Here is a 27,665-nt window from a genome sequence, read left to right on the forward strand (position 1 = left end):
ACAGATTCGAAATTCAAATGTAATATTTTTTTATAATTAAGTGTAACAGTATTTATGGCCAGACTAAGTATAATAGTACCACATTTATACACAAATCTCTGACATTTAAAAAATATGATGCAATTCAAAACCTCACCATATATCTGATAAATTTAAATGTAAAAAGAATTCCTTACTTGTAATATTCATGAAAACGTACAAAACAAGCCTTATATGTTTATAATTAATTGTTTAAAAACAATCCAGTATTATGAATCATAAAATCATGTGCTGTAAGAATTATTGTCACTTACAAGTATAATTTTTAAAATATAATTGCAATCAAAGCACATATGTTACCATTTTTAATAGATTCAATTTTCTTATTCAATTAACTTATCCTCTTGACTTGCGAGACTGTAAGGAGAAAACTACAATAATATACAGACATTGTGACAACTGAAGATAAAATCTTGTAAACCTTGCATTTATATAGTTAGGGCTGAGCATAGACTAAACAAAGTTCTTTTAGAAAAGACTTTTTACCTCTGAACCAGCGAAAACAGATTGGATCATACATACATTTTTTAATGAGAATGTAATATATCCATGAATATCCATCCATATATGATATTTCTAAAATACAAAAATTATGAGGATTTTTGAAGAGAATTACTAGTTTACTACTTTTAACAAATACCACTAGACCTAGCAAGCAGAGAATTAGTATGTAGATTTAATATTAGAAATTTGTTAATTTGTTCTGACAAAATTATATAAATTTGTCAGCAGTTAAAAAAAGCTATATGAGAATCATACTATGTATAATATTCTTATAATTACATAGTCAATGAAGAATTCTTTTAAATAATTAAATATTAAATAAGAAAAATAGATAAATTTAACTTTAATTAACTTTAAATATATTGGTAAATGTGTGAATGGTGAACACTTAACATCAGGTGCCCTACCTGCCCATCTGCTTACTCTAACATAAAAAAAAGTTATCTTAATAAAATTGGTCTGTTAACTTTCTACCCACACAACAATTGAAATCCCTTACAAGGCATGTAACACTGGCATATTTTATGCAATATGATATGTTATGACAACAATGTACTTATGCAATTGTCATCAACTATTATATTGCAATGAACTAACTAATAATTATTTATACTTAGAGGTGAAGTCCCTATTTATTTGCGTGATGCATAATGTATTATCAGTATATATCTTTCTTCCTCAATATACAGTTATATCACAAGGTATATTAATTACAATAATGATTTAAAAACACAAATAACAATTAATAATGTAGGGTTGTCTACACTTGTAAAAAATTATTAAGGACCGAAAAATTCTTAATATATCAGAGCTACTATACAATAGAATAAGACAAATATAAATACGGGAAGGCAAATTTAAAATATATCTAATTAAAATAATTTTAAACATATTCATCATTTTAGACGAAGCTGTATTCAATATCTCCCAATGAAACAAATTCATTGTTTATCATAAAAATCGAATAATATTTAATGTATGTATTATCAATGTTTATATTGGATAATTTTTATCAAGCTGAATGAAAATTATCTATCAACACTTCTAACTTAACATAATCAAAGTTGATGCATAATGTTATCAACTTTATACATATAACAATGTCGTGTCACAATGTTCATTCCCTCACCCTCCAAAATGGTTGGACCAAGTCTCAAAAAATGTTGTGTGCATATAGGATAGGTCTGAGAATCAAACAACATCATTTTTCATATCCCTAAATGATAATTCTAAGGCAGAGAAGTATCTAAATAAAACTTACACTATCTCCCAAATGAAATTGCGCCTTGAATGCCATATTCGCTTCATCAGGCAAATCTTTCATAGCATCATCCAAGTTTGATTTATATACGCCTGCATCCTCTCCATTGCACTTCACATCCATACTCGGACCGGGAGACGACCCAAGGATAATTATAAACGAATCATCGTCATTTTCTGGCTTCATTGACATTTTTAATAATACATGAAAACTAAATGGACGTATATTTATTTATCTTGACAAGAACAAAGTCTGCAAAGAACATAAATCAAAACTAAGAAAATACGTTTGAAAGCAATAAGGAAATTGTATTTAAAATGAATTTAAAACTGGCAAAATATTACCTACGAATCGAGGACAAACAATACCTTTTGGAAAGTCTGTGTCGTAATTTGAATAATCAATTATTTTACGTATTGAAGTGCTTACACAAAGAACGATAATGTATATTTTTATTAGGGAATGGTAAAGCCGTGGTATTTACAATTAAAAATGTGGTGTAAGACTATGAGGTATATTTTCACTTGTGGGCAGTTTGCACTTCGCAAATATTTTGTCACTTGTCATTTGTCAATACTCAAAGCGATTAGCGACGACCAGTGGATATACCGGTACATAAGTGTATATTATTATACTACTCTTTGGTATAATCTATGAGTGGACAGTAGCAGTGGTGCCTCCTTGATTTTCTAAAAAGAACAACTCGGCGCTCTTAGGGCTACAAAAGACTTAAAATTTTGTACACATTATGAATAGGTATGTAGGGAGGCGTGCTTCTTCCAGCAGATCGCAAAATTAACTATTTTTCAAAATTTCCATAGATATTAGGTGCGTTATCTATGCAATTTCAAAATCATCAGCTGTGTTGTAAATTGTCAATGTCACGTATGATGCAAAATTGACAATTTGAGTTTTGACATTCTTTATCAGTTGTCAGTTGTGAGTCGTAGAGACGTGTAGTGTTCATTTCGAGCATAAAACGAAAATTATAAAACAATGTCGAATGAAAATACATTAGATTTAAATTACGTGCTTGAATGCTTTCAAAAAAGTTTAAAAGAGAACGATGACGTTATTATAGAAGCTTACATAGATGGATACAATGAATTGGTGAAGTAAGTATCCCCTACCTTTACTGTATTTCGCCCATATGTTTACTATTTTGACATGACAAATTTATTTGCATAGGTTCTTAAACCTCATCGGAACAGTGTTTTCATTTGTAAGTAGTGATGTGAAGAGTAAGATTAAGGTAATGGAGAAACATAGAACAGGTGAAGACTCAATATACTATGAGTCCTTTAAAAAAATGATGAAGTACGAAAAAGAAACAAGCCTACACGAAAAGAATGGTTTTGTTTCTGGATCTCGTACAATGCTGCGTTTGCATCGAGGTTTGGGTGTGTATTGTTTTATAATCTATAATAATCATAATTTTGCAGCTATTGTAAATTAGCATTCAATTTTATCTTCATTATCTATGTAAGACATAATGCAATTAGTGATATTTAAGTAACCATGAAAATTTCGAGTTTCACGCTTTGTAATATGTGTACTGTGTTATAAAATTTAAACAACCCATTTATGTTTAATTTACTACCTCATCAATTACAAGGAAAATTCATACAAATATCATGTAGAATACTGTAGAGTAAATTAATTATAATGCTTTCCTCGATGGCTGATGGCAGAGATTATAAACAAAAAAATTTCCTCAACTCAAAGATAATGTTTGCAGAAAAACACTGTTAAGTAACTTGTACTCTAATTTTACCAGCCAATTGATAACACATAAGCCTCTCATGTCTTCACTACATACCGTTTTTACACACTGCAATTGGAACCAGAAATAAAAATTAAAAACCCATAAAATTTAATCACATAAAGTTAGCATCTTGCGGCAATTATGTGATACATGCTTAGCAATAGTATGTCAAAAAGAATTTACTATGTTACAAAATATCAGCTAAGTCAATTTACTGTTTAAATTGAAAGCACATCCCAGCAAGGAGCAAACATAGCTTGGCTCTGCATTACATACAATGATGTTAAATTAATTTAATTTTCAGATTTCATCCGTCTATTCTTAAAACGCATCAGTGAAGCCGAAGAAACTGCAAACACATGCACAACTTGTCAAAGCTCATATAATGAAACTTTAGCAGAGTTCCATCCCTGGTATATTCGTAAGGCTGCAACATTAGCAATGCATGCTCTGCCGACACGGCCTGATCTATTGAAGAAGGTAAGATCATCATCATCAGCTCATATATGTTCCCACTGCTGGGACACAGGCCTCCTATGAGGGTTCAGGCCATAATCCACCACGCTGGCCAAGTGCAGGTTGGCAGATGTCACATGTCGTCGAACTTTTGATTCTTGGACATGCCGGTTTCCTCACGATGTTTTCCTTCACCGTTTTAAGCAGTGGTGATGTTATTCACATATGCAGATAAATTGAAAAATCAATTTATTTCCTGCACGCTCCGCCCGGTCTCGAACCCCGACTTATCGATTTTGAAGTCCGAGGTTGTCACCACCGAGCCACCTTTGCTTTTATACTTTATATGCGTATACTTTATATGCATGTGAGACAATTTAGTTAATTCTTTAATTAAAGCGTGTTTTTAAACCTTCATGTGTTATATTATATTATTTTATATCTAATACTTTATCATACGGATCAGCTACGATTAATTATTGAAATGTCGAGTTTAAAGCATTATCTCGTATTTAAACGTATTACATATACACTAGCTGTGACCCGCGGTTGAAACCGCGTAAGTTCGTATCCCGTAGGAATATCGGTATAAAAAGTGCCTATGTGTTATTTCAGTTGTCCAGCTATCTACGAAGCAAAATAGTATTATTATTCACCAATAGATGTCAGGAAAAAAAAAACACGAATAAAACACGAATATGACATTATTTCAGTAGTCCAGCTATCTACGAAGCAAAATAGTATTATTATTCACCAATAGATATCAGGAAAAAAAAACACGAATAAAACACGAATATGACATTTTCTAAAAAAAATTCCTAGCTAGATCGATTTATCGCCCCCGAAACCCCCTGTATACTAAATTTCATGAAAATCGTTGGAGCCGATTCCGAGATTCCAATTATATATATATATATACAAGAATTGCTCGTTTAAAGGTATAAGATTTTTTGCAATCCCCACTCATTAGTTTCAAAAAAGAATTGCAAGTTACACACTTCGTATTTTATTGTCTTTCTTATCTTATCTATAAGTGGTCTGAGCTTTTAATATATCTAATACGATGTTATCAGATGTATAAATGTAAGCCCGATAACGTTTACATCTCCGTTGATTATAACGATATCGTTTGATAAAGTAATTGTTGTGTGTTATAATTATGTATTCTGTATCAATAAATATGTTGCATCATTATCAGCCCATATATGTTCCCACTGCTGGGACCCGGGTCTCCTATGACCATCAGGGCTATTGACTAATTTTGACATATTAAGTGATCAACATAGTTTTAATGATCACGGAACTTTTCCACTAAAAATTTAAAGGACCTCCCCACAATGGCCAACTGCAGGTTGGCAGATTTTTATCATGTTTGCTTGCCTTGTCCTTTTCTACAATTTTAATATTTAGTTAGATTTAAGACGTTACTAAAATACCTCGTGCGGCACTAGTAAGAATTTATTGTAATAATACAATGACTGTTGACTCGAATTATTTTACAAATTTTATTCATAGGCATTGAAAGGATATTGACAAATTGTTTATCCCTAATAATATATAACAGCGTAGGACAAAGTTATCATATTAAGACAATTGAATCAATGTCGCCTCTTCTTCACGCCTTGGATTTGATGAAATTTGGTACAGAGATAGTTTGAGACCCGTGTAAGGATTTAGGATATCTTTTATACCGGTATTCCTGCAAAAATCGCAGAATGTCACTTTCTTAGACGACGCGAACGAAGCCGCGGGCGGATAGCTAGATGGAAATTAGTATTCTTTGTCATCCTGATCACACTGTTGGGGTTTGAAAATTCCTACCATTACCATGTTGGCATAGAAATTTGATAAATTAATCTTTTACTTAATAGTAGGCTGAATAAGTAGATAATATACTCTGACGATTGTATAGTGTTATATGTGCTCCATATTGAGATTAATGAAACGTGGGTCAAAGCATTTTAATATTTAGGCCTTCGCCCATTGTTAAATAAAGCTTATAGTCTGTGTAAGATTCTTAAGTAAAATAGCATTTTTGCTTTAAATACTTAAATCAATATTTACGCAAATATGTAGGTTAACTAGAAAACTATTAAAATACTTATATTTCTAACGACTTTCCAAAGAATGATTAAACATAATTTTCTTTGTAGCCAGTACGCCAACGGTAGTTACTATTAACGTGTCTGTGGTCAAGGCGTTGGCGCCAAAATTGAAAATAGTACAGAACGTAACTAGTACTTTCAGCTACGATGATTTAAGGAAATTATATACAATTATAGTATGGTCTGATTGTTGTACACATAATGAGTAGATTTTAACGGACGTCAAATCAATTATCAGTCGTGCCCGCTCAATTAGAATGGCCGTGAACACAAGTCGTTTCGAATCGATATGTTGTCTATGGTAATTGACGGCTTTATAATTTGTACAGATAATTTATTATTCCTATATAATAACACTGAATTCTTAATAATATGAGGGTGTATTTTGTTTTCATATAAAACAAACTTATTTAATTTGTTGCATGTTAATGGGTTTTGTTTTCATCTTGTCCGTCCTTATACAGACGTCGATCGTCGACTGCACACTTTACCAACGATCGTAGCTAGAATTCTCGTTTATGAGGATTCAACATGAATTTCTCTCTTTCTAATAACCCTTAGAAAGTTGCGCAAGGTTTGCAATGAAAATTGTATTGACTTCGTTAAGATTTTTTTTATTTTTTGTTTTTTATTGTGCGATAGGGAAGCGCTTGACCAATATCTCGCCTGCTGGTAAGCGTAGATGTAGTCTAAGATGGAGCGCGCTTCCCTAGGAGGTACCTGTTCACTCTACTTTTGAAGATCCCCAGATTATACTCGTCAGGGAACACAGACTCAGGAAGCATGTTCCAGTCCCTTGCGGTTCGAATATTATATAATATTTATAGTAATAGTTGTAACCCGCGGCGTCATTCGAGAAGTACCTGGGTAAAATATAATCTAAGACTATATTTCCGACAGATACGATAGGCCATTTCGCGTAAAAGAGTTACCAACATCAATCCAATATTATAATTAAAATTTCGCGTTTGAGATATTGGTAGGATTATTCTTATTTTGTGTATAAGAATTTCATACATGTGTTTATATCTAGAATAAAGTTAGTTTAGTCCTCTGTCCTACAGCCTACTCTATGTTCGTATGACCTCTACGAATATTATATGAACCATACGATTCTAATAGATTTTAATTACCATGTGAGTGTGTCAATCGATAAAGCCCTAAAGCTCGGCTTTTAGTTTTCTACGAACTTTATTCACGTTTCATTTATCATGAAAATCAAAAAGAATCGTAACTAAATAAGATTAAAGGTTTGTTATCTTTTCAACCGACTTCAAAAAAGGAGGTTCTGAATTAGACTGTATTATTCTTTTGGGTTAATTATCTTAGAACTTTTGTCTGGGTAAAGGGATTTTGAAGATTCTTTTTTTAATTGTGAAGATTGTGAAACGCATCACAATGCGATTCGCAATGGTTCTATGCGATTTTAACTAAGATAGGAACGAATAAAGTTTCCTTCCTTTGAAATCCGTTCTACGTTTTAATAATGGTTTATTTAATTTAACTCTCATATCAAACTAAAATAAAATACATTCATTTGAATTTATACGAATTATGTCTAATCGATCGAAACGACGAAATAATCGATCCTATTCTTAGTTGAATCGTATGCCGATTAGGGTAACTCAATCTAACCTAGATGTAATACGTTTATCGATAGGATTTTATTTATACTTGGTAAATAAAGAATAGAGTTGGGCACCAAAGCCTTTTAAATCAATCGCTGTTCTAACTATCTCACTTACCTTTTCATTTTCATAAAGAAACTATTTTTTCACATACTTACCCACGTGACAAATTTACTTCATCAAAAAAAAAAAAAAGTATTTTTCAATCACCACTATTATCCGTTAGTAATTCATTAAGCATTCATCAACAAATAAAGATAATATATTTGTGTGATAATGTTGGTTCTTAGTCGCGTTTTTTTTATCTACGTGAACGCGACGGTTATATTTTCCTAACTTGATTTTGATTTGATTCCTAACATAAATGTGACGTATTTTTTCCTGGGAAGCCCGGAGTTTGGTGAAGCTACGCAATGTTGTTTTGAATATTATACAGACCTCTATCAGTTTATTTAGAGCAAAAAATTCATTAAGTAAGATTAACAGTAGTTCAAAGAGATTTACGATTTTACGACCTCATATATTGAATCATAGATTTAAGACGTACTCCTAGAAACTGAAGAGACAAACAGACTCTTTTAATAAGTAATTGCAATATGTAAAAAAATATTACACTGTGCTCAACCACAAAAATCACAAACTAAAATATTAAGGCAAATATAACATTTATAATTGGGCACGTTATTTATATGCGGCAGGATGGGTATGTTTTTTTATAATTTCTCATTTTATGTCTATTCAAATCAATAACCATTGATTTTTCACAGATATTCGGTTCCGAAGACAAACTGACTGAAGCATTAGCGATATTGCCGCAAACACTACAGTCGTGCGATGAAGTGTACCAGCGTGTGGAGCAACTGTACACGGAGTTTGGGTTCCACGACTTGCCATAGACAATTGGTCGTTTTTAACGGTCACCAATGTGAATATTTGCTCCATAGTGCATAAGATGTGAGTGGGCAACATTTGATTAATACGGCCTTTTTATACGCGTCTGTCAAATACTGGTATTATATATGTTCAAATACCATTAAGGAAAAGTATGAAATAAAATATTTATATTTATGCACTATATGTATATGTTATGCTCAAAGACCGGAATTGGTTGAAGTACACGATAAAAGCAAGTAAAAAACTAACTAACTATACCAAGTATTTCTCAGGACGCGTTGTAAGTCGGAATATTTTAACAATGTTTCATTTACATCAATATTTCAACTTTCCCAGCAGTTGAGTCGATATTTTTACATTTAGTCGTAAAAATAGGTAGATATACAATAAAAAATGGTCTATATACTTTTATTATTAAAAGCTAATCATGTTTTTGGGTTTGGATATTCTGTCTAGAGACTTTCGAACATTCTTGTCTATGGTCTAAACTCTAAGGAAGCTTTAACGTCATTAGTCGTTGAGGTCGTATGGAAAGTTATGCGTAGGGAAAGGCTTTTAATGGCAGCTATTATAAAAAAAATTGCTCAAATATACTAAGTATTTTGATGTAAATTATTCACAGAATTGCAATTGTTCAACTGCTCTAATCAACAATTTAATTGTATGAGATTATCGATAGAATAACTAGATACTGCTTTGTTGCATTTTCTCTTTAGAATATGTCATCATGAAGGAGAGAGAAAACTCTACTTAGGTTACCAATTTAAAATTTATAAACTACTTGTACACCGCTTACGCATGACATACTTGCTTCCTGTGTTGCCCATTATAATAATATTTATGGTAAATATTTGTAGTATTTTTTATTCGTATGTTATTAAGTAAGTATTCCGCGGTGCATTAGATTAAGCATAACATAGGTATTCGTGTGCATTTTATCGTATATAAGCTAATTAAGCTATAGATTTTAGGATAATTATTTTATTTAATAAGTGTAACATAGTTGAAAATGCGTAACTAGTCACCAATTGCGAGAAACAAACATGAAATCGTCCTGTTATATAGTAATAACAGCCGGCAACAGCTCCACAAAAGCTATAACAGCTTTGTGAATGCTCATGGGCAGTGGCGTTGCCTCATGTGACCCACTTGCTCGGTTGCCCGCTCTGTTATAAAAAAAAAAAAAAAAAAAAAAATAAGAAAGCCTTTTCCCTGCCCTTAGGTAAAACTATGATAGACATTTTTTCATCACTATATATTCCATGGTAAAGATCAATACGAGCTTGGCGTTATGAAATATAAATTAAATAAAAACCTGCCAAAGTCATCTTAAATTTTAAAAACCTATGATCTCATGTGGTAATTAAAGTAGAATTCAATGTAAATAGTAAATATAATCTGTCTATCTTAGCCAATCTTCAAATCACTTTACCAATGCAATTTTATTTCTAAAATCTTTGATATAAGCTAACACAAATGTGCTTTCATTGTTTATTATATAACATAATATAAACATGCTTGTGCTGTCTCTTAAAATTACTAAAAAAATTATAATACGTCTATTTCTTATATTAACGATAAAAAATATCAAGCCAAAGAGTTTAAACACTTATTAAAAATGTTACGGTATTTATTCTATTCACAAAGTCGCGGTCAATTGTTGAGTACTCTATGATAAGGGCGGGAAATCTGAATAGTGTCAAAATATTGTTTAATTTATTTGGCTTGATTTGAGCTCAAAGTGCAACATTTGCTCATATTGAAGCTCAGTGAGTATGAGTTTAGCGTCGTGGTTTGGATTAATTCCAATTTACTTAGGATTATATGATTACAATTGTATCTATATATATACACATACTTATAAAGAAATTAGCCAGTGCTTAGGTATCTTTTTCATTCTGTTTATATTTTTATTAAGTAATATTGTCAGGGCGTTAGTGGCACGGAAAAAGAAATATAATAGCGGTATGTATTACGTCTAGGAACCTTTTTAGATGGTTCTGACTTCAGACTAAAAACAAGTATGTAATTTAATATTGATCCGAGTAACGTGTTTGATATCGCTTAACTTTTTATTAGTAATAAGAAAATATCGAGGCTTGTCATTAAAAAATAATCAAAGGAATAAAAACAAACGTGCTTGATTATCAAGGTCTTAAAATATAATAAAAAAACATACGTCATTATGCTACTATAGTTTAAAGCAGTATTAACTTGAATATGTTAAAATACCTACTGGTAATTAAGAGCCTTGGTCCTACTAACTTACTAATATTAAATACTTTATAAATGGTTACAGTTGTTCCAATTTCCAGCATCTTAATACAATTCACGTACCTACTATGAACAACTACTCACAATCCAATTAAAGGTCGTGAAAATGTCCGAGCGGCTGCGGCGTTCTATGAAACATTCAATTAAATGTCTTATTTCGTACCAGTAAAATTCAAAGTTCTATTGTATTGTTCATTTAAAAACTGTCTAATAAACGCGCAGGCGGAGTTTATTTTGACAATTAATGAGCGTGATTGTACTAAGACTAGTTGTTTACCGGACGTAATGCTTAACATCAAAGTATTATGATGCTAAATGAAATATAAAATAATTGTCTCTTTTGCTTGACAATGGTGTTCTGACGTATGAGTAGGTATGTGTGTGTGATTTGAGTCACGTTTGCTATTTTTGTTTATTTCGCATAATCTTATCTATAAAGAATAACATAAATTTTGTAAAGACTTTTATAAATATTATTTGATAATAGTTCAATTATTGTGTATGATTATACCTACATATAAGTTTTATTATAATAGATTATGATATTAAAGCTTATTGGCGCTAGTGATAATAATAAACCTTTATCCCATTGTGTTAACTGTTAAATATCATTCCCAACCCATTCCTAATAATTGGGAAGTAAATATAAATTTGTATATTTTGTATTTGTAATAAATTGTGCTAAATTGTATACTGTGATATCATTTTTCCCTTCCCCTAGTCTGTAATCTATATATATATAATATTATAAAACGTTATATTATTGAAGTAATCTTTATTTAGAAACCACTAAAACTTATATTTTAAAGTTTACATGAGAATATTATACTTTATGATTGTAAACAGTAGCCTATATCATTCTTCAGCTTCCTAAATACCTATTTCCAGACATAAAAATAATGTAATGAGTAAGGAGGATTAAAATCAGTAAATAAAAAGAAAATAAAACAACGCTTGATTAATATACTTACATTTATTAACTTACAACAGGATATTTATATCCAAAAATAATCTGACCTATTTAAACAAAACTTACCAACGAATAAAAAATAAACGAGAAGCAATCTTTGACTTATAATGTACTATTAAATTAAAAATAAATAAGTCTCGCTATATAATGCTCATAAGATCAACGACGACAGTTGGTAAGAAGCAATACTCAACAATAAGATATTTACTATTTACAATTTTGTTATGATTCTGTTAATCGTTGTTTAATAAAATTATTGAGCATAGACACAGGGGGGATGAGCAGTATTATAATGAATTACATATTACATTACTCGAACAGCAGCAGCAGCGCGTGAAATGTGACATAACATAACAAAAATAAAATTCCCGCCAAAAATCTTCGATGTTGCAAGGAAATCAACCGTATACATAAACATATGGCTTGGCCATAAGTTCTGTTTAATCCAATATTATTAGTTAGTTGTCGTACACTCATAATTAAGAACGATACTATTCTGTTATTTATTTTTGTTGCCAATCGACGCATGAATAATTTGACAGAAATTATTTTCATTAATTTATATCTCATATTAATAGACCATCTCTTATTTTTATACAACAACAATATATGATAAGAGTTTATTGTTACAAACAATTTTACATTTTTACAATATGTACTCACAAAAATTTCTTACGATGAGGGCTTATTCTTATAGTTCACAAGAAAGTTCTAAAGGTTAACGAATATTCTTCAAAGCATGAGAATGAGACAATCGGATTATTTTATGGAATGACAACATTTTCCGACCGTTTAAAATAAGCCCTAAAAGTAACTGTCTATCTAGTAAAGTAACTAGAACTTTGAATATAATACAGTCACATATATTTACGACAATAATGCTATGCTACCTATCGCTATTGTACTCAGTTGACTTGAGCATTCATTTATAGTTACAACATTTGAATTTATTTATTAAATTAGTATAAGCCTTCGATCATTAAAAACAGTTAGGTACCTCCTAAATGTTCATGAATGTATTAAATGTCAAAATTAAAGCCAAAATAAACGTTAAAGTAAAATCGATCTTAAGGACATTAATTTTAGGTGTATTGTACGAAACGTACTAAAAGTAACGGCCTAAGCTGGCTTAGCTGATAAATCAAAATAAATCCAACCTTATTTGAATGAGTTAAGACGGATTTACAATGGACCAAAAGTTCACCCAAGGTGAAGATTTGGTGAGAACATTTTTCGTCCCTGATTGTGTATCTTGTTATTATTTATGATCGAAGGTACTACGACAACCTATAGTATGATATTACAACACACATTAGAGAAGAATTCTTAATTACTTCTAAATTAATCCTTTACAATGTACTTATTTGCATAAGATTTTTTACACAGAGTGTTAATTTCATACATACAACATTCTTAATAATTAACAACATAAAACGTGCACTTTAAAAATATGGTTTAATTCCAATTATTCTACATTTATAATGGAATACAAAGGCTATTAATTACATATAGTTACTGTTTTATGCTAATTTCTATATGAAAATTTACGAAAGGAATAATATCACAAATCAATACCTATTTTCATTGTCAATTGAGAGGCTTTAAATATAAATAGAAGCGGCAGTAGCGTCAGCATAAAATTGATATAAATGTTCAAAATTGGATGGACTGTGGACAGTCAAAATAGCGGATACAAAAATCTAGTGTAAAAGCAGTTTACCAATAGCGCGACGGACACTTCAGCAACATTATTATGCAATATTTATTTTCTCATAATAAAAGACAGTTACAACATCAAAAATTGAGTATACGCTACAGTTTATATAATTGTAAGTTTTTTATTGAACAAGACATTACGCAAAAAAGCCATTTTCTTGTTTATACTTTACAACATTCTATATTATTTGCTAATAGCTAAAAATAGATTTATCTATTTATTTATATACAACCTTATAAGTGACTAATGTCGCTACGGAAGTTAAACATCAAACATTCATGTTAAAATAATACAATTAATATTTTCTGATATAAATTTGTGTGTAATGGTTGAACTTTAAAACTTAAACAGAATTACTTAGTTTTTAAATTAGGTACACTTAATGTAGTAATAGAACACAAAATGTTAACTCAGAGGACAAAAATTTTAATTCTCGTCTGTGGGAATTCCCTTTTAGGGACGACACCGCCCTCTGTACATTTTAGGTTAGCTTTTGTTCGTTTTAAAATTGTATTAATTTATGGTTTACAATAAGGAAATTAATTTTTAAACTGTTTCTTTTATTTTGATGAATTTGACATATTTGACAGTTCTTTCGACGGTACGTCACAGTCGTTAGTGGCGGCTTTAAATAAATAAACGTCACCATTTTGATTTTCATATATAATTTTATGCAATATGTACACAAATTACATTTTGATTTGTTTATTTGTTCACTATTTTGATACATGTAACAGTAAATTTACACGAATTAAATTTAATTTGTTTATTTATTTATTCTCTTTCTCTGTTCAACACTTAATAATTCTCGAGTTCACAAACGCCCTATTCCGCGGGATCCTGCGGGCTAGGGCTTCTAGACGGAGGTCAGGCTTGCGGCGGCTCGTCGAGCGGGCTGGCGCGCGGCAACTCGTCGCGGCCGAACGTCGACGTGGACGCGCTGCGGGAGGACGACGTCGACGTCGACGTGGACGTTGATGTGGACGTCGACGTGGACGAATCGCCCTGCTCTTCGCCGGAATCTCTGGAATCGAGACTATACTCTTTGTTAACATTCTTGTGGAGGCAATTCGGCGTAGCTTAAATTTAGGCCTTTTATTACTAATTGATTTGGCGCTATTTATAGAACACTAGAGATTTTTTTTTATGATCCAGTGGTTTTTGTGATAAGCGCGTTGAAACAATTGTATATAACATTCACAATAAATACACATATATAGTAGGAATCAACATCACATTGACGCAGAGTTCAAACATCTACATTCTAAACAACATTTACTAATCTTAAGGCTTTAGCATATTGTATCGTCTTATTATAACTTTTGAGCTGAATAACTAATTTATATGAACAACCATTTATTTCTCACACTAGACAAACATACACAAACAAATAAATAACACATTTACTAACTAGCTTCCTGCCCAGGCTTCACCGGGATCGATCCCAGATGAAAAAAAAAAAATAGCTATTATCAACTAAAGTTACTTTCTCATTAAAAACAATTACGCATTTTAAAATCAACACAGCAGTTTTTGAGTTTCATCAAAAAAATATACGTATAGATATTATAAAATATCAGTATCAATTTACAAGTATGAAATAGCAAAACAAACTCACTTATGAAATCCGTTCGTCTGGCACGTGTTGTAAGCGCCGCAATGTTGGCACTTCAGACCCACCACGTGGAACTTCACCGTTGACAGCTAAACATGAACACATAAAAAAACCACCATTAAATCAGAAACTAGTTTAAAATTGTATAAAAAAAAAACAAAAAAAAAATAGTAGGATGAAAAAAAAAATTGTAGAATAGGCAGGGAGCGAGGTCGGGAAGTGGGAGGAGGTAAAAAAAGGGTATATAACGTTTTTGCTCGAATTTCAAAAGCTACAAGTCCAACAGAAAGAATTAGAGGAACAAAGTTGTAACTAATTAATAGGTCTACAGCCCTCTATGTAAACACGGAAGTATTTACGTGTAGTTTTTTGGGCCACTGTATATATTTTTTTAGCCTACGTACACACCTTGTGACAATCTTTGCACAGAATGGTGGTTTTGTAGTCAGCGTACTCTGGGGGCATGGGCGTCGCGGCCACTTCGGAATCCAGATACTTCCATAGCTGGAAATTTATAATAAAATTAGTAACATAAGCATCGATGATTTATAGTTGTATCATTTCATTGATAAAAAATGAAAAAAATTTGTGCATTTAAAATTTTGCTTCGTCATGCTGATAGACTTAGAAAAAATGCATTAGAAGTTTTTTTACTGAATTGTCGGTCAAGTAAGTGTCGGTGTCTCCCCAACAACTCACATTGGTCATATCGATCATGCTCGTCTGGCACGTGGGGCACGCGTAGTGGCCCGACTTGAGCATCTGCTCGAAGCACGGCCGGTGCAGCAGGTGGCCGCAGTCGGGGATGTGGCACGGGATGCGCGACGTGTGTATGTCCTCCAGGCACACGGGGCAGTTCGCGCGCGACACGTTCTCCACGCACTGGCGGTGAGAGGGAGAAAATTAGAAAAAAAAAAGATTTTTTTTTGAATGGACATACTACAATTTCTCGTGGGACGATAAATTTTTTTCGCATTTTTTAAAAAGTTTTTTTTTAGTTTCAATGAATTTTTTTATGTGTGTAATTAACTAAAATTGGGATAATATTTACAAATGAAGTCTAATCTTCAAAAATATCTAATATAAATTGAAACATTAAAAAAAAAAACATTTAATGAAAATGTCACCGAGATTTACCATACTTTATATTTTGTTTTGAACATCCATTTTGAGCACACTCATTGCGTGTGTATAATCACCAAAACACTAAATTATCTCACCCGATGTCCAACCCGCTGCAGCTGCACGGGCAGGCACATGTTGCATCGCTCGCAGTGAAAGAACCTGTCCCGTCCACCCACGCGGCATATGCCGCAACCCTCGCAGTGGTACTGCTTCTTGTCCTCATCGTCGAACAAGTTGCAGATCAGGCATGTGTACTGGAATGTGGCAAAACACAAGAGATGGAAAAATAATTACAAAAAATTAAGCTTTAAGATATTACAATAAGAAATTTTTTTTTTTTTATTTCAAAACATGGAGGTCTCCAGCTTATTCAGTCAAAACTTCTGAGGTGACAAATACAAAGAAAAAATACAGTCGCAAGCAATTATTTAAAGGTACAAAAAAATTGATTGCTATCATACAACAGAATGACCGCCTCCTTGGCACAGTGGTTAACGCGTGAGCGTAGAACCGAGGGGTCCTGGGTTCAATTCCCGGTGGGGACGCGTAAAAAAAAAAAAAATGTCTCGGTCTGGCAGGACACAGAAGGCTGATCACCTACTTGTCCGTAAAGAAAATCGATCAGTGAAACAGATGAACATCATCTGCCCCATACCCCACTAGGGGACACGGGACTTCACTTTTTTTTTATACAACAGAATAAGAATAGCTTCAATACAATTGCAATATGCTATTATATTTAATTGGCAATTGATGATACAAACATGTTATTTATTTAGTTTATACCCAATAAAATACAGTGATAAAAAAACAAATTGGTACAAAAGGCGGTTTTATTGCCTACAGCTATATATGCCAGACAACCTTAAGTTTCTTACTCAATTTAACTCAGATAATGCTAGACAATTATTCAAAACAGTTTCAAAGTATTTGGGGAGAAACACATTTAAAAATATGCCTTATCCATAACTAGCCTAAAATTGAAATTCTCATGTACACAATCAAACAAAAGCTACCAACCTTTCCAAATCTAACGCCACAGTTCTCACACTCCGCCTGCACCTTCTGCCGCGTGTCGCATTCTGTGCAGATGAGTTCTGTGACCGACTTCCTGTTGAAGTAGTGCTCTTCATTCTCATCGTGGCAGTAACGACACATGTAGAATTTGTTGCAGCATGGTGTCTATTTGGTAATGAAACACAGCATGATATAATTTTTTATAAAAAGTATGCATTTTAATTAATAATAATTGAAGAATGTTAAAGAAAAATATTTAATATGAGGTAGAATTTAAACAGGTCAGAGAAGACCACTATGTCTGCAATAAAGAGGAAAAACAAAAAGCTATTGACAGAAAATGAGCATTGTGTATGCCAACTAGTGTTCATTATAGTATAGATATTAGATATGTAATGTACATTGAGATATAATATTATGCAGGTTGACTAATTCAAATAATAAAATATAGACTGGTGGTCTACACCTACTATCTAGTTAAAATAATAAAATTAAAATATTGAGTTTTAATTATAGCTGTGCCTCACGGTTTCACCCGCGTAAGTCCATATCCCGTAGGAATATCGGGATAGAAAGTTGTCTATATATTATTCCAGTTGTCCAGCTATCTACGTACCAGTTTCATTGAAATTGGTTCAGTAGTGTTTGCGTGAAAGAGTAACAAACACACACACATCCTTGCAAACTTTCGCATTTATATACAATATTAGTAGGATAGGATAACAAATTGCTCTTAAGTTTAACTGTCACCTAATTATAAATTTTGTAATGTAACTTTACTAGCTTTTATTCATAATACATTGGATTTTTAATTAATTTAATTCAAAACTTCAATGTCAAGATGAAACACAGATAAAACTTGCATACAGAAAACATTTTCTTTACTATAACTGATAAGAGACACCAAGGTCATCAGTAATACCTTAAGCTCTATGGTTGTTTTAGCAATATAGAAATATTAATTATCATTTGTATAGACTTGAATTTCAGAGGTTGATATATGTGGTATGTGTGAAGTTTTTACACGCTTTTTATTAGCTTCACCTGTATGTTTGTATGTTTGTTTGTAACCGACTTCTATGGGCGCGATTTTGACCCACTTTAAACGGCCAGATTTCGTTCAAACTTTGTAGATTTATTGAGGACCGATGACAATACACTAATTTGATAAAATTATTCCATTTTTCAATTTGCAAAATATGATAAAAGCATGTTTTTTAGTTTTTTTAAACTATTATAATATATTATTTTTATATTTGAAGGTGTTCACATTTAACAGGTAAGAACTGAAATAAGTCTTAAGACTCTTTTTCAAATTCCTTCTTTGTTAAAAGTTGTATATTTCAAAAGTAAAGTATCCGTTTCTACCTAAGCTTATCAAAACTAGAAACTACCAATTAAAAAAGATTTTTGCCTATCATAAATAATAATTTCATAAAAAAAATTAAGATCATAACACAATTGAAATATCAATAGCGATGAAAAATTAAATGTAAACAGATAAGAAATACAATAGTTTTCATAAACCTTGACAGTGCAGATCAAGGGTATTTATTGTTAGTACACAAATAAACTATATCTGTAATCTATACTTATAATATAGAGTCGAGATGTTTGTTTAAACGCACTAAACTCAGGAACTACCTGACCAATTACTAAAACTCTTTAACTGTTGGATATGTATGTGATCGCTATATTAGATGTACTACATGTGAAGCCAGAGTGGACAGCTAGTGAAGTGAGTATTGTGTGTACAGTATGGCAACATGTAGTAGTAACAGTAGTGAGTAATAATTAACATAGCTACTGCATAATACAAATAAAAACATGTAAGTCGGTTATAATTTAATTTGTTATTTATGTGAGATATTATTGAAACTATTTATCCTAGTGACTCCTCAAATGATTGAAATTTTAGTAAACATTCAGGGAGTTAACTTAAAAAATTTGCGAGTGGAAATTCACCAAAGATTAAGAGGGTGATAAAGTTCATATAAATTGCATTGGTTCAATGATACTATGAGGAATTGATTCGAGTGCCAAAAATATTACAAGTTCGTTGACTTCGCTTTGTTTTTCCGAAATTTGCGTATCATAGCCGAACTCAAAATCTGCGTTGGAAGGAGATAAATATAGACACCACTGTTTAGAATCCGGATCAAAGAATATTGTTGTATCTTCATAAGAATTGTTATTAATATAATGTCAGTAGATAAGCTTACCACAAACTTAGCTCTTCGTTTATAGTGGGCGCATCCAATACGTTTTTCACTTATTTGTTCATTTGCCGAAGTCGATTCACCGCTTGCATTTTCTTCGTCGGATTTTGACATTTTGGCTCACATTTATTGCAACGGAGTTTTGTTCAGTTATCCAAACTAAGGTTAATTGCAATCGATTAAAATGATCCGTCAATTAATATGTTTTATTGGACGATATTGAACAACAATTTCCTTCCTAACGTGACAATTTACATCTGAAAAATCTTTACATATTCGACCTGACAATTGACATTGACGTGACGTGTAAGTTGTCAACACTCACCAATAGCATAAAAATTCCATTTTACGCTTTATTAAAGTGCACATAAAATTGCTTTAAATATTATTATCGGATAAACGAAAAATTCACATAAACTTCTACTAGTAGATTTTTCAAGGGAACTCGTAAATAATTATAACAATATTTTCGAGTATCTGTCATTTACTGATAAAATAATCGATCAAAGAGAAGATTGTTGAAAAAAAAAAAACTACTCGAATTTTGGCATTATATTCAAAACACCAAATCATCAAAACACATTTGAATAAATAAAAATGAATTAAAAATACATATGCAAAATTACTTAACTGTGAAATTTTAATTACTTTTTTAAATACATATTATTTACAACATAAAAATGAAATTCATGTATACAGTGATACTAGTTATTTATATGCTTTATTTTAATACAGTTACATGTTTATTGCCTCCTAAATTTCAATGGAAAGTTATAGATTTTGCATGGGAAGCTTCTGCCCGTGAAGCAGCATTAAGCACAGGCGCATACGTGCCTGAAAATAATCTACCTTCCGGTATAGCAAGGTGGAAAGATAAACTATTTATTACTATTCCACGGTGGAAAACAGGTACGATATGTAATCTCTGTTTGTATGTCTGTTACGCATAAACACTGGGCCAATTTTGATCATTCAAAAAGAAGGAAGCCTCTCAATATTGCAATGATCACATAGCTACTATAATTTACAAGCATGTATTTTAATATTCATCGGTACTTTTGTATTAGACTACGTCCAAAATTATACTTGAAGTGTATTGCAAATTTCCATTTTTTTTTTCCATTTTCATCCATTTTTAACTTCACAGGCGTTCCAGCGTCCTTGAACTATATTTTCGTAAACGGGAACCAATCACAACCGCTAAACCCATACCCCAGTTGGGAGGACGCGTTCGTCTCGAACAAGGCCTGCTGCGTCAGCTCCAACAGTACCGTCGTGTCTGCGTTCAGGGTGCACGTGGACACTTGTGATAGGTTGTGGGTAGTTGACAATGGAGTTGCTGATATGTTCAGTAAGTTGGGAGCTTTTAAGCCTCTGACGCAAAAAGAGAGGGGTGTAATATTTCCAAAGAGATGAACCTGTTTTCGTTTATCTTTTTGTGCCGTAGGTAATTTTATCCCGAATGTTCATAACCATGTTTCATGGAAATTTGTTCAGCCATTAGGAGACCGCAAACTGCACTTTTCTAGTTGATGATAAGATCCTGGGAACTAACTTAGGCACGATCAGTTTGAAATTTGTTTTTTTTTGTATTGACTTAAATTAGAAGATTAACAAGTATTAATACAAATATAGCATCACGCCCCGACGTCACTCGTTAAACATATCATAGTCTATGTCACCCAGTAAAGATGCAGGTTTCTAATGCTGAAAGAATTTTTGAAATCTGTGTGGAAGCATTATAATTCCTTATATGGAAAATAATAATTTTCCAGGTAACGTGAAACAGGTCACGCCTCCAGCAATCGTAATATTTGATTTGAACTCTAATACTTTAATTCACCGATACGAACTGCCAGATGATGTGATCAGAGATTCGTCAGTTTTAACCGGCGTAGTGAGTAACAAATATTCAAATGTACATATTTACATTAACACTTAAAGTATGGTCCTTAACCGTAGTCAAGTCCTTCTTGGTATAGTATATAAATCCTACTTCCTACTAATCCTATCCTACTAATATTATAAATGCAAAAGTTTGTAAGGATGTGTGTATGTTTGTTATTCTTTCACGCAAAAACTACTGAACCGATTGTAATGAAATTACGGACGTCCAGCTACGTAATTTCATTACAACTGGAACAGATATAGGCAACTTTTTATCCCAATACCCCTATGCGATACGGACTTACGCGGGTGAAACCGCGGGGCGCAGCTAGTTGTTTATATTGAACACAAATAGTTTTAACAAAAAAATTAAATCAGGTTCAAATTGTCATATCAGGGCCAATTAAATGTGACCTCATGGGAGGCGAAAATTTATGGATATAATTTTTTATAGTGTAAAAATATCGTCGACTTCTTCAGGTGGTAGAAACAATAGGAAAAGGCTGTGCCGACTCATACGCCTACATACCCGACATGGGGTCGAATTCGTTAATAGTATATAGCTTGAAGCACAACGATGCTTGGAGAGTGGAGAACCATTACTTCCATTTCGATCCACACTCGAGCGTCTTCAGAGTCGGCAGGGTTGAGTTTTACTGGAGCGACGGGGTTTCTTCAGCTGTTTTGGCCCCGGGGAAGAAATCTTCTGGGTACAATGCAAATTTATCTTCACAATATAGTTAGGTTATATAATGTAGGTAATCTTTAAAGTATATATATTGCTCTTTTGGATAGGCGGTAATTGGTATTATAGACATATATATCAGAAATAGTACATGTTCTTAATAAATAATGATTTTCAGTCATCGAGACTTGTACTTCCACCCGACGTCGAGCACAAAACAGTTTCGCATGTCGACTAAACTGTTGCGCGATAGATATGTACCGAAGGAGATTTTGTTCAATGCAGCCGAAGTGAGTACTATATTTATAATATGTAAATATTAATTAAATCATAAAGTATAACCTAAATCATATAAAATAAGACACAAAGTTTTATACAGGATATGAAATACTAGCTGCGCCCCGCGGTTGCGGTTGTAGGAATATCGGGATAAAAAGTTGCCTATATGTTATTCCAGTTGTACAGCTATCTACGTACCAAATTTCATTGCAATCGGTTCAGGAGTTTTTGCGTGAAAGAGCAACAAACACACATACATCCTTATAAACTTTCGCATTTATAATATTAGTAGGATTAGTGGTGTGCTCTTTGTAGACTGGAAAATATTATCAATCGACTTCAAAAAGAGGTTCCCACGGCTCCTCCCCGGGGGCCGTGTCTTTCTATGCAAGCTTTTTCTACTAAAAAAAGTAGCAGGACAGTTATTACCAAATTATTTGTAATATTTTATAATTGTTCCAGATTTTGGGCGAAAGAGGTCCATTATCTCAAGCGACGGCAGCTGACCTCGATCCTCATAACAATGTTATGTTTTATGCCCAGGTACTCTTTCTTTAAGTCACTCGTTTGCTGGAAATAATTTGTTTTTGTTGTTTTTTATCTATATAGTCTGCGGGTCAAAATGTCATAACGTTTATTAGAAATAATCATGTTTCTTGTCATGGTTCCTAAGATTTCATTGAAAATAGCTATGTAAAAACATTAAATAGTACACTTCAAAAACTGTCATTGAATGGCATTCTCATAAGAGTGTATCCATGTAATATAATATCTTGGAAGACTTTCGTTAAAATAAAGCTTTTCTCCCGCGTATGAAATATTCCCAAGTATATAATTATATATCACTCTTTAGCCTCCTAACTATTTCCCATCGCACATTCCCATAGGCACATAACATCATCCCGTTGCCATGTGAAAGATGGATAAACAACTTCAGACTTTTGCAATAATTTTTAAAAAATCATATACTTAATCTTAACAACTTTTCACCTCAAACAATTGTTTTGGTCTAAGCTTAAATATTTTATTTATTTATGTTATACCTAACATTTCTAAAATGTTGGTACAGTTAAACAAAAATGGTGTAAGCTGCTGGAATATGGAGAGACCTCTTACTGTAGAAAATGTTCCGCTCATTCTCAGTGATTGTACGGTATTGGAATTTCCTAACGATTTAAAGGTGAGCTTATATTAATCTCAGTAGAGTTGACCTTTAATTTTATGTAACCAGAAATATACACCTTATTTATATAGAAAGTTGATACTTTTATTGCCTACTAGTTGACTTTTGATATTCGGACTATTTTAACACATTTTTATTCAGCTGTTTGTATGTAATCGGCTAATTTAGACTCGATCTTGATCTACTTTAGACGGACAGATTGAATTCAAACTTTGTGCACTTATCAAGGATTTCTGACAATACCATAATTTCATAAGTTTATGTTGTTATAACTATAAATGGTGTTTTTTCTAGCTTTTATTTTTAATATCAAAACATTTCCACATTACACAGGTAGATCAAGAAAGTAATCTGTGGGTATTGAGCAATAGACAATCAAGATTTCTCTACGAATCCATAGATAGCAGAGAGGTTAATTTTCGAATTCTGACAGCGCCGACAATAAAGCTAATACAGGGGACACCTTGTGAAAAAATGTCGACCATCGACAAAGCTTTGAGTTTGATTAGGCCAAAGTCAAAAACGAAATAAATGAAAAAAGCATGCATTTATAGAAATTTTTATACTTTTGAAATATGTTATTTGCAGTGTTTTGAATTTCAAAACTATACTATTATAAAGAGATTTTTGTATTTTCTTCTTATAGAAAAAAAGGAAACAGTATGTTACCTTATAAAGAATATTCAGATTAAATTCTTAATTATTCAGGTGATTGAATCGTTTATCCTGACTGACTTTATCCCCAGATATATATTCATGCTATAAAATCGTTCCGTTGCCACGCGAAAGGACAAAGAAACCAGCACTTTCGCATTAACAATCTAAAGATGATTTAAATAGAAAACGGAATAAAACGACGAGAAAATAATTTAAATTTTTATTTAAATATACAACATGGTAGCTATAGCTATACAAATCCATAAGGATAATTCATCATTTCCGTGTGTCTGCAGCACGTGTGTTTTCGTTCCTATTATTCAGTCTTTTCACTAAAGGTACGTTTTATTGAAATCAAACACGCGACACGTTCACACGATAACGACACGACACGATATATTTGATAGAAAAGCGAGTGATCACGACGTATTGAATAGTTAATGCAGAAGTGTAATACATTTAATTGTAAATACACAGAATTGTACAGATTGTTTTAAGAAAATATATATGTGGTTTGTTTACAACACCATTTAGTGCAAAACAAATAAATCAAGTATGAAGACAAGTTTAATAGTAGATACATTCTATAGAATATTATCAGCTAAAACGACGAGTTAACAGTCAGATACCGTCAAGTAACAACAAATAACAATATTTTATAAGCAGTAAAGGGGATCCAATTTTCGATATGTCAAAGTAAATTTAAACATTTAAGTCGTGTCGTTATCATGTAAACAGGTAAAATCCGTATACAATTGAATATCTGTGTGCAAATTTGCCCCAATATTTTTTCAATATGCTTCTCTAGTGATATTTTAAAACAGTATAGATTCAAATAAAATAAATCTCAATAGCCCTAAATTCATCTTCATTAATGGCTATCTAAGGACTGCACTTATTTTATTGTTAATATAATTCTGTTTTCACTAACTTGTACACACGTCGACTCTTACATAATTTCGTTTGTTATTATATTTTATAGTAACAATTTAAATACCCAAATTTATTCTTCACACAAGAAGCTTTTGTTATCAACATAATTATTAATGTCTTTCACAATTACATTACTATCATAATAGAACGAAAAATTTACATTTATAAAATAAATCGCTATAAAATTAATAAAAAATATACAATTAGAATGCCACAACACAAATCAGCTTTATCATAATCATAAATATATAGACTTCAATGTGTATAAGCGCATAATCTAGTATTTTAATGCCTAAAAAAGTACGAAAAGGAATATTTCAAAAAGTTATAACAATTGACTTTGGCGGCCATGGGTTGAAAATTATAATTTTACAAACTCATTTGATATCATGTAAAACAATCTTTTTATCTAAATAGTAAAGCCACTTTCCATACTGCAATTTATAGTAATGGAGTTTTATTTGTAATTTTATGCTCGTGATTTGATTACGTTGGGAAAAATACGATAGAATGATAACTTAAAGTAATGCGTGATGGAAAGGGAAACCGAGCAGACTGGTGCCGTAACGCCTTACGTATCGAAGCGGTTGACCCTTCCATTAGAAGTTATCACTTCAACGATTATACTTTAGCAACTTATGTATACACGCGCTAAAATAAATTTAATTTTATATATAAAGTATTAGTTTCTTAAAAGTTTTGTAGAATTTTTTTAAAGATATGCTATCTCTCTTTTACATTCGCCGTAAGATATATGGACGTATTTGCTATCCTTTTCCTACATTCTGGTAATTGAATTTTAGGTTTTCTTATGGATTGTCAACAAACTACCATTAAAAATGTATTTATCGGTAATAAAAATTATTTAACTGCTTCATATATTTAATATATTGCATTTGAATTTGTGATTGATGAAAAATCGTGTCAAAGAAAGAACGTGGAAGCGTGTTTATTTACAATATATTGCTTATAGGCCATATGATGTAAGACCATAACCTTAAATCGAACTTTATTAATTAAAAATATGGTTCAATTTTGACAGTACCGACGTAATTTAATACTATGTATATTTCATAAAGATTTAGACGTGGTTCAAAACAGAATTCTATTTAAGATTATATTTAAATTTCCAACGATTCGTACGCGGAGCTATTTATTATATTTAATAAAAAAGTTATCGGTCGTTTCATTATTGCTACGTTTTCCACAGATGAGATTTTTCTTATTGGTTCCCTTTTGTAACAATTTTAACGCGTTAATTATCCGTGTATGCTAATCTTATAAGAAGCGAATTTAGTACGTTCAGATTGCTATATCTAGAACTATTTCACTTTGGAATTCCCGTATTTAAAGGGATTTCATAGGGTTTTATGTACACGCCATATTGACTTTAATTGCGTACAAAGTCGCGGTCAACGACTAGTATAGTCTGCGTTGGAAAATAACGCAATTTGTGCAATCATTCCCATGGTCCAATATACGTTGATTTATTCACAATTGACTCCTTAGCGATTTCATAGAATGAGAACTGGAAATCTATGGATTTTTAGATGTGGAAAATTTTTCGTCGCACAAACACTTCGTGCGTACGTTTTCACGGCCATCTTGTACGTTCTATTATACAAGGTATATACGACCCTATTTTGTTAGCGTTAAAGTTCAAAATTAAAAATTTTAATAGATGTTTTATGTGTATAACACGAAATACGTAATAAAAAAAAATCGAAAGAAGTTGCCATTGAAAACGCACACACCGCAATCAACAATAGACCGTATTCCATTCACGCATGTCTCAAAATCTCTCGTCTAAGCGACTAAACGTAGTGCGTCAAACATTATCTAGATATACCTAAATTCGACAGTAGATACATCTATCTACCTTATTGTTGGTTCGCAATGAGAAAACATTCAAATGATTTTGCAGATTTTTTATTCTTGAAACACGTTTTAGGCGTGTAAATTTACCGCGTATTTTGTAAGGCGTTTTATATGTTAATAAATATATTGCATTTATTTTAAACATAAGATACAGTTGAGAAATTTTGAAAGAATAGAAAAAAATTGATCACGAGGCAGGATTCGAACCTGCGTATCTTGCCTAACCGTAGCAACGCCTAGCCTCTCGGCCACCCGTGACCACGGGTTCAAAATTCTTTCAAAATTTCTCATTTATAAAGCATTTCAATGCTATAAAACTAAAAATTAAATAAGATATAGTTTTTTCGTAGTTTCATTAGTTTTCTTGTCTTTTTTGATGCTCATTCATCATTGACTTTCACTTTTAGTTGAAAGCAATTTGCTCTTCGTTTCATTACATTTGATAATGCATATTTCACGACATTCTCACTTTTTTTTAAATAAAATTCAAAACACGCTTTGCACCTCTATTAACGACCTCATAATACGCCAGTAAAAACCTTTTACAATACCATGCCCAAATGCAAACATTTTT

The 27,665-nt window shown here is 32.0% G+C and overlaps 3 protein-coding genes across 4 annotated transcripts; 2 read left to right on the forward strand and 1 right to left on the reverse strand.

Annotated features, from left to right (window-relative positions):
- The first annotated feature begins 2,738 nt into the window (after window positions 1-2,738).
- LOC119831984 (ceramide-1-phosphate transfer protein) lies at window positions 2,739-9,717 on the forward strand. Its single transcript, XM_038355562.1, has 4 exons — window positions 2,739-2,919; window positions 2,993-3,204; window positions 3,874-4,049; window positions 8,526-9,717. Exons 1-4 carry the CDS (start codon window positions 2,801-2,803, stop codon window positions 8,652-8,654), a joined length of 636 nt encoding a protein of 211 aa, XP_038211490.1. The 5' UTR covers window positions 2,739-2,800; the 3' UTR covers window positions 8,655-9,717.
- A 2,163-nt stretch (window positions 9,718-11,880) lies between these two features.
- Window positions 11,881-19,860, reverse strand: LOC119831856 (RING finger and CHY zinc finger domain-containing protein 1). Of its 2 annotated transcripts, none has more exons than XM_038355410.1 (7): window positions 19,593-19,860; window positions 17,374-17,535; window positions 16,449-16,607; window positions 15,928-16,110; window positions 15,637-15,732; window positions 15,232-15,317; window positions 11,881-14,649 (listed from the first exon to the last, which is right to left on the reverse strand). In XM_038355410.1, the coding sequence occupies exons 1-7, from the start codon at window positions 19,701-19,703 to the stop codon at window positions 14,481-14,483; spliced, it is 966 nt and encodes a 321-aa protein (XP_038211338.1). In that variant the 5' UTR covers window positions 19,704-19,860; the 3' UTR covers window positions 11,881-14,480. The 2 variants fall into 2 exon arrangements, with proteins under 2 accessions (XP_038211338.1, XP_038211339.1); XM_038355411.1 differs by having other exon boundaries at window positions 14,481-14,637.
- A 409-nt stretch (window positions 19,861-20,269) lies between these two features.
- On the forward strand, window positions 20,270-24,154 carry LOC119831893 (L-dopachrome tautomerase yellow-f-like). The gene is made up of 8 exons (XM_038355463.1): window positions 20,270-20,498; window positions 20,737-20,940; window positions 21,365-21,486; window positions 21,957-22,186; window positions 22,340-22,451; window positions 22,903-22,983; window positions 23,510-23,620; window positions 23,957-24,154. The coding sequence occupies exons 1-8, from the start codon at window positions 20,270-20,272 to the stop codon at window positions 24,152-24,154; spliced, it is 1,287 nt and encodes a 428-aa protein (XP_038211391.1).
- Window positions 24,155-27,665: the final 3,511 nt, after the last annotated feature.

Source organism: Zerene cesonia, chromosome 14 (genome assembly GCF_012273895.1).
Source record: "Zerene cesonia ecotype Mississippi chromosome 14, Zerene_cesonia_1.1, whole genome shotgun sequence".
Lineage (NCBI taxonomy): Eukaryota > Metazoa > Arthropoda > Insecta > Lepidoptera > Pieridae > Zerene > Zerene cesonia.

Excerpts from the sequence above, each read along its gene's own strand:
- LOC119831893 (XM_038355463.1), top strand. The coding sequence starts at position 20,270 with ATGAAATTCATGTATACAGTGATACTAGTTATTTATATGCTTTATTTT. Across the intron at positions 22,452-22,902 it reads TTTTGTTCAATGCAGCCGAA|ATTTTGGGCGAAAGAGGTCC; the intron begins GTGAGTACTATA and ends TAATTGTTCCAG. Across the intron at positions 22,984-23,509 it reads ATGTTATGTTTTATGCCCAG|TTAAACAAAAATGGTGTAAG; the intron begins GTACTCTTTCTT and ends ATGTTGGTACAG.
- LOC119831856 (XM_038355410.1), bottom strand. The coding sequence starts at position 19,703 with ATGTCAAAATCCGACGAAGAAAATGCAAGCGGTGAATCGACTTCGGCA. Across the intron at positions 16,111-16,448 it reads TGCAGCGGGTTGGACATCGG|TGCGTGGAGAACGTGTCGCG; the intron begins GTGAGATAATTT and ends TCTCACCGCCAG. Across the intron at positions 14,650-15,231 it reads CAGACGAACGGATTTCATAA|TCTCGATTCCAGAGATTCCG; the intron begins GTGAGTTTGTTT and ends CAAAGAGTATAG.
- LOC119831984 (XM_038355562.1), top strand. The coding sequence starts at position 2,801 with ATGTCGAATGAAAATACATTAGATTTAAATTACGTGCTTGAATGCTTT. Across the intron at positions 2,920-2,992 it reads GGATACAATGAATTGGTGAA|GTTCTTAAACCTCATCGGAA; the intron begins GTAAGTATCCCC and ends TTATTTGCATAG. Across the intron at positions 4,050-8,525 it reads GGCCTGATCTATTGAAGAAG|ATATTCGGTTCCGAAGACAA; the intron begins GTAAGATCATCA and ends GATTTTTCACAG.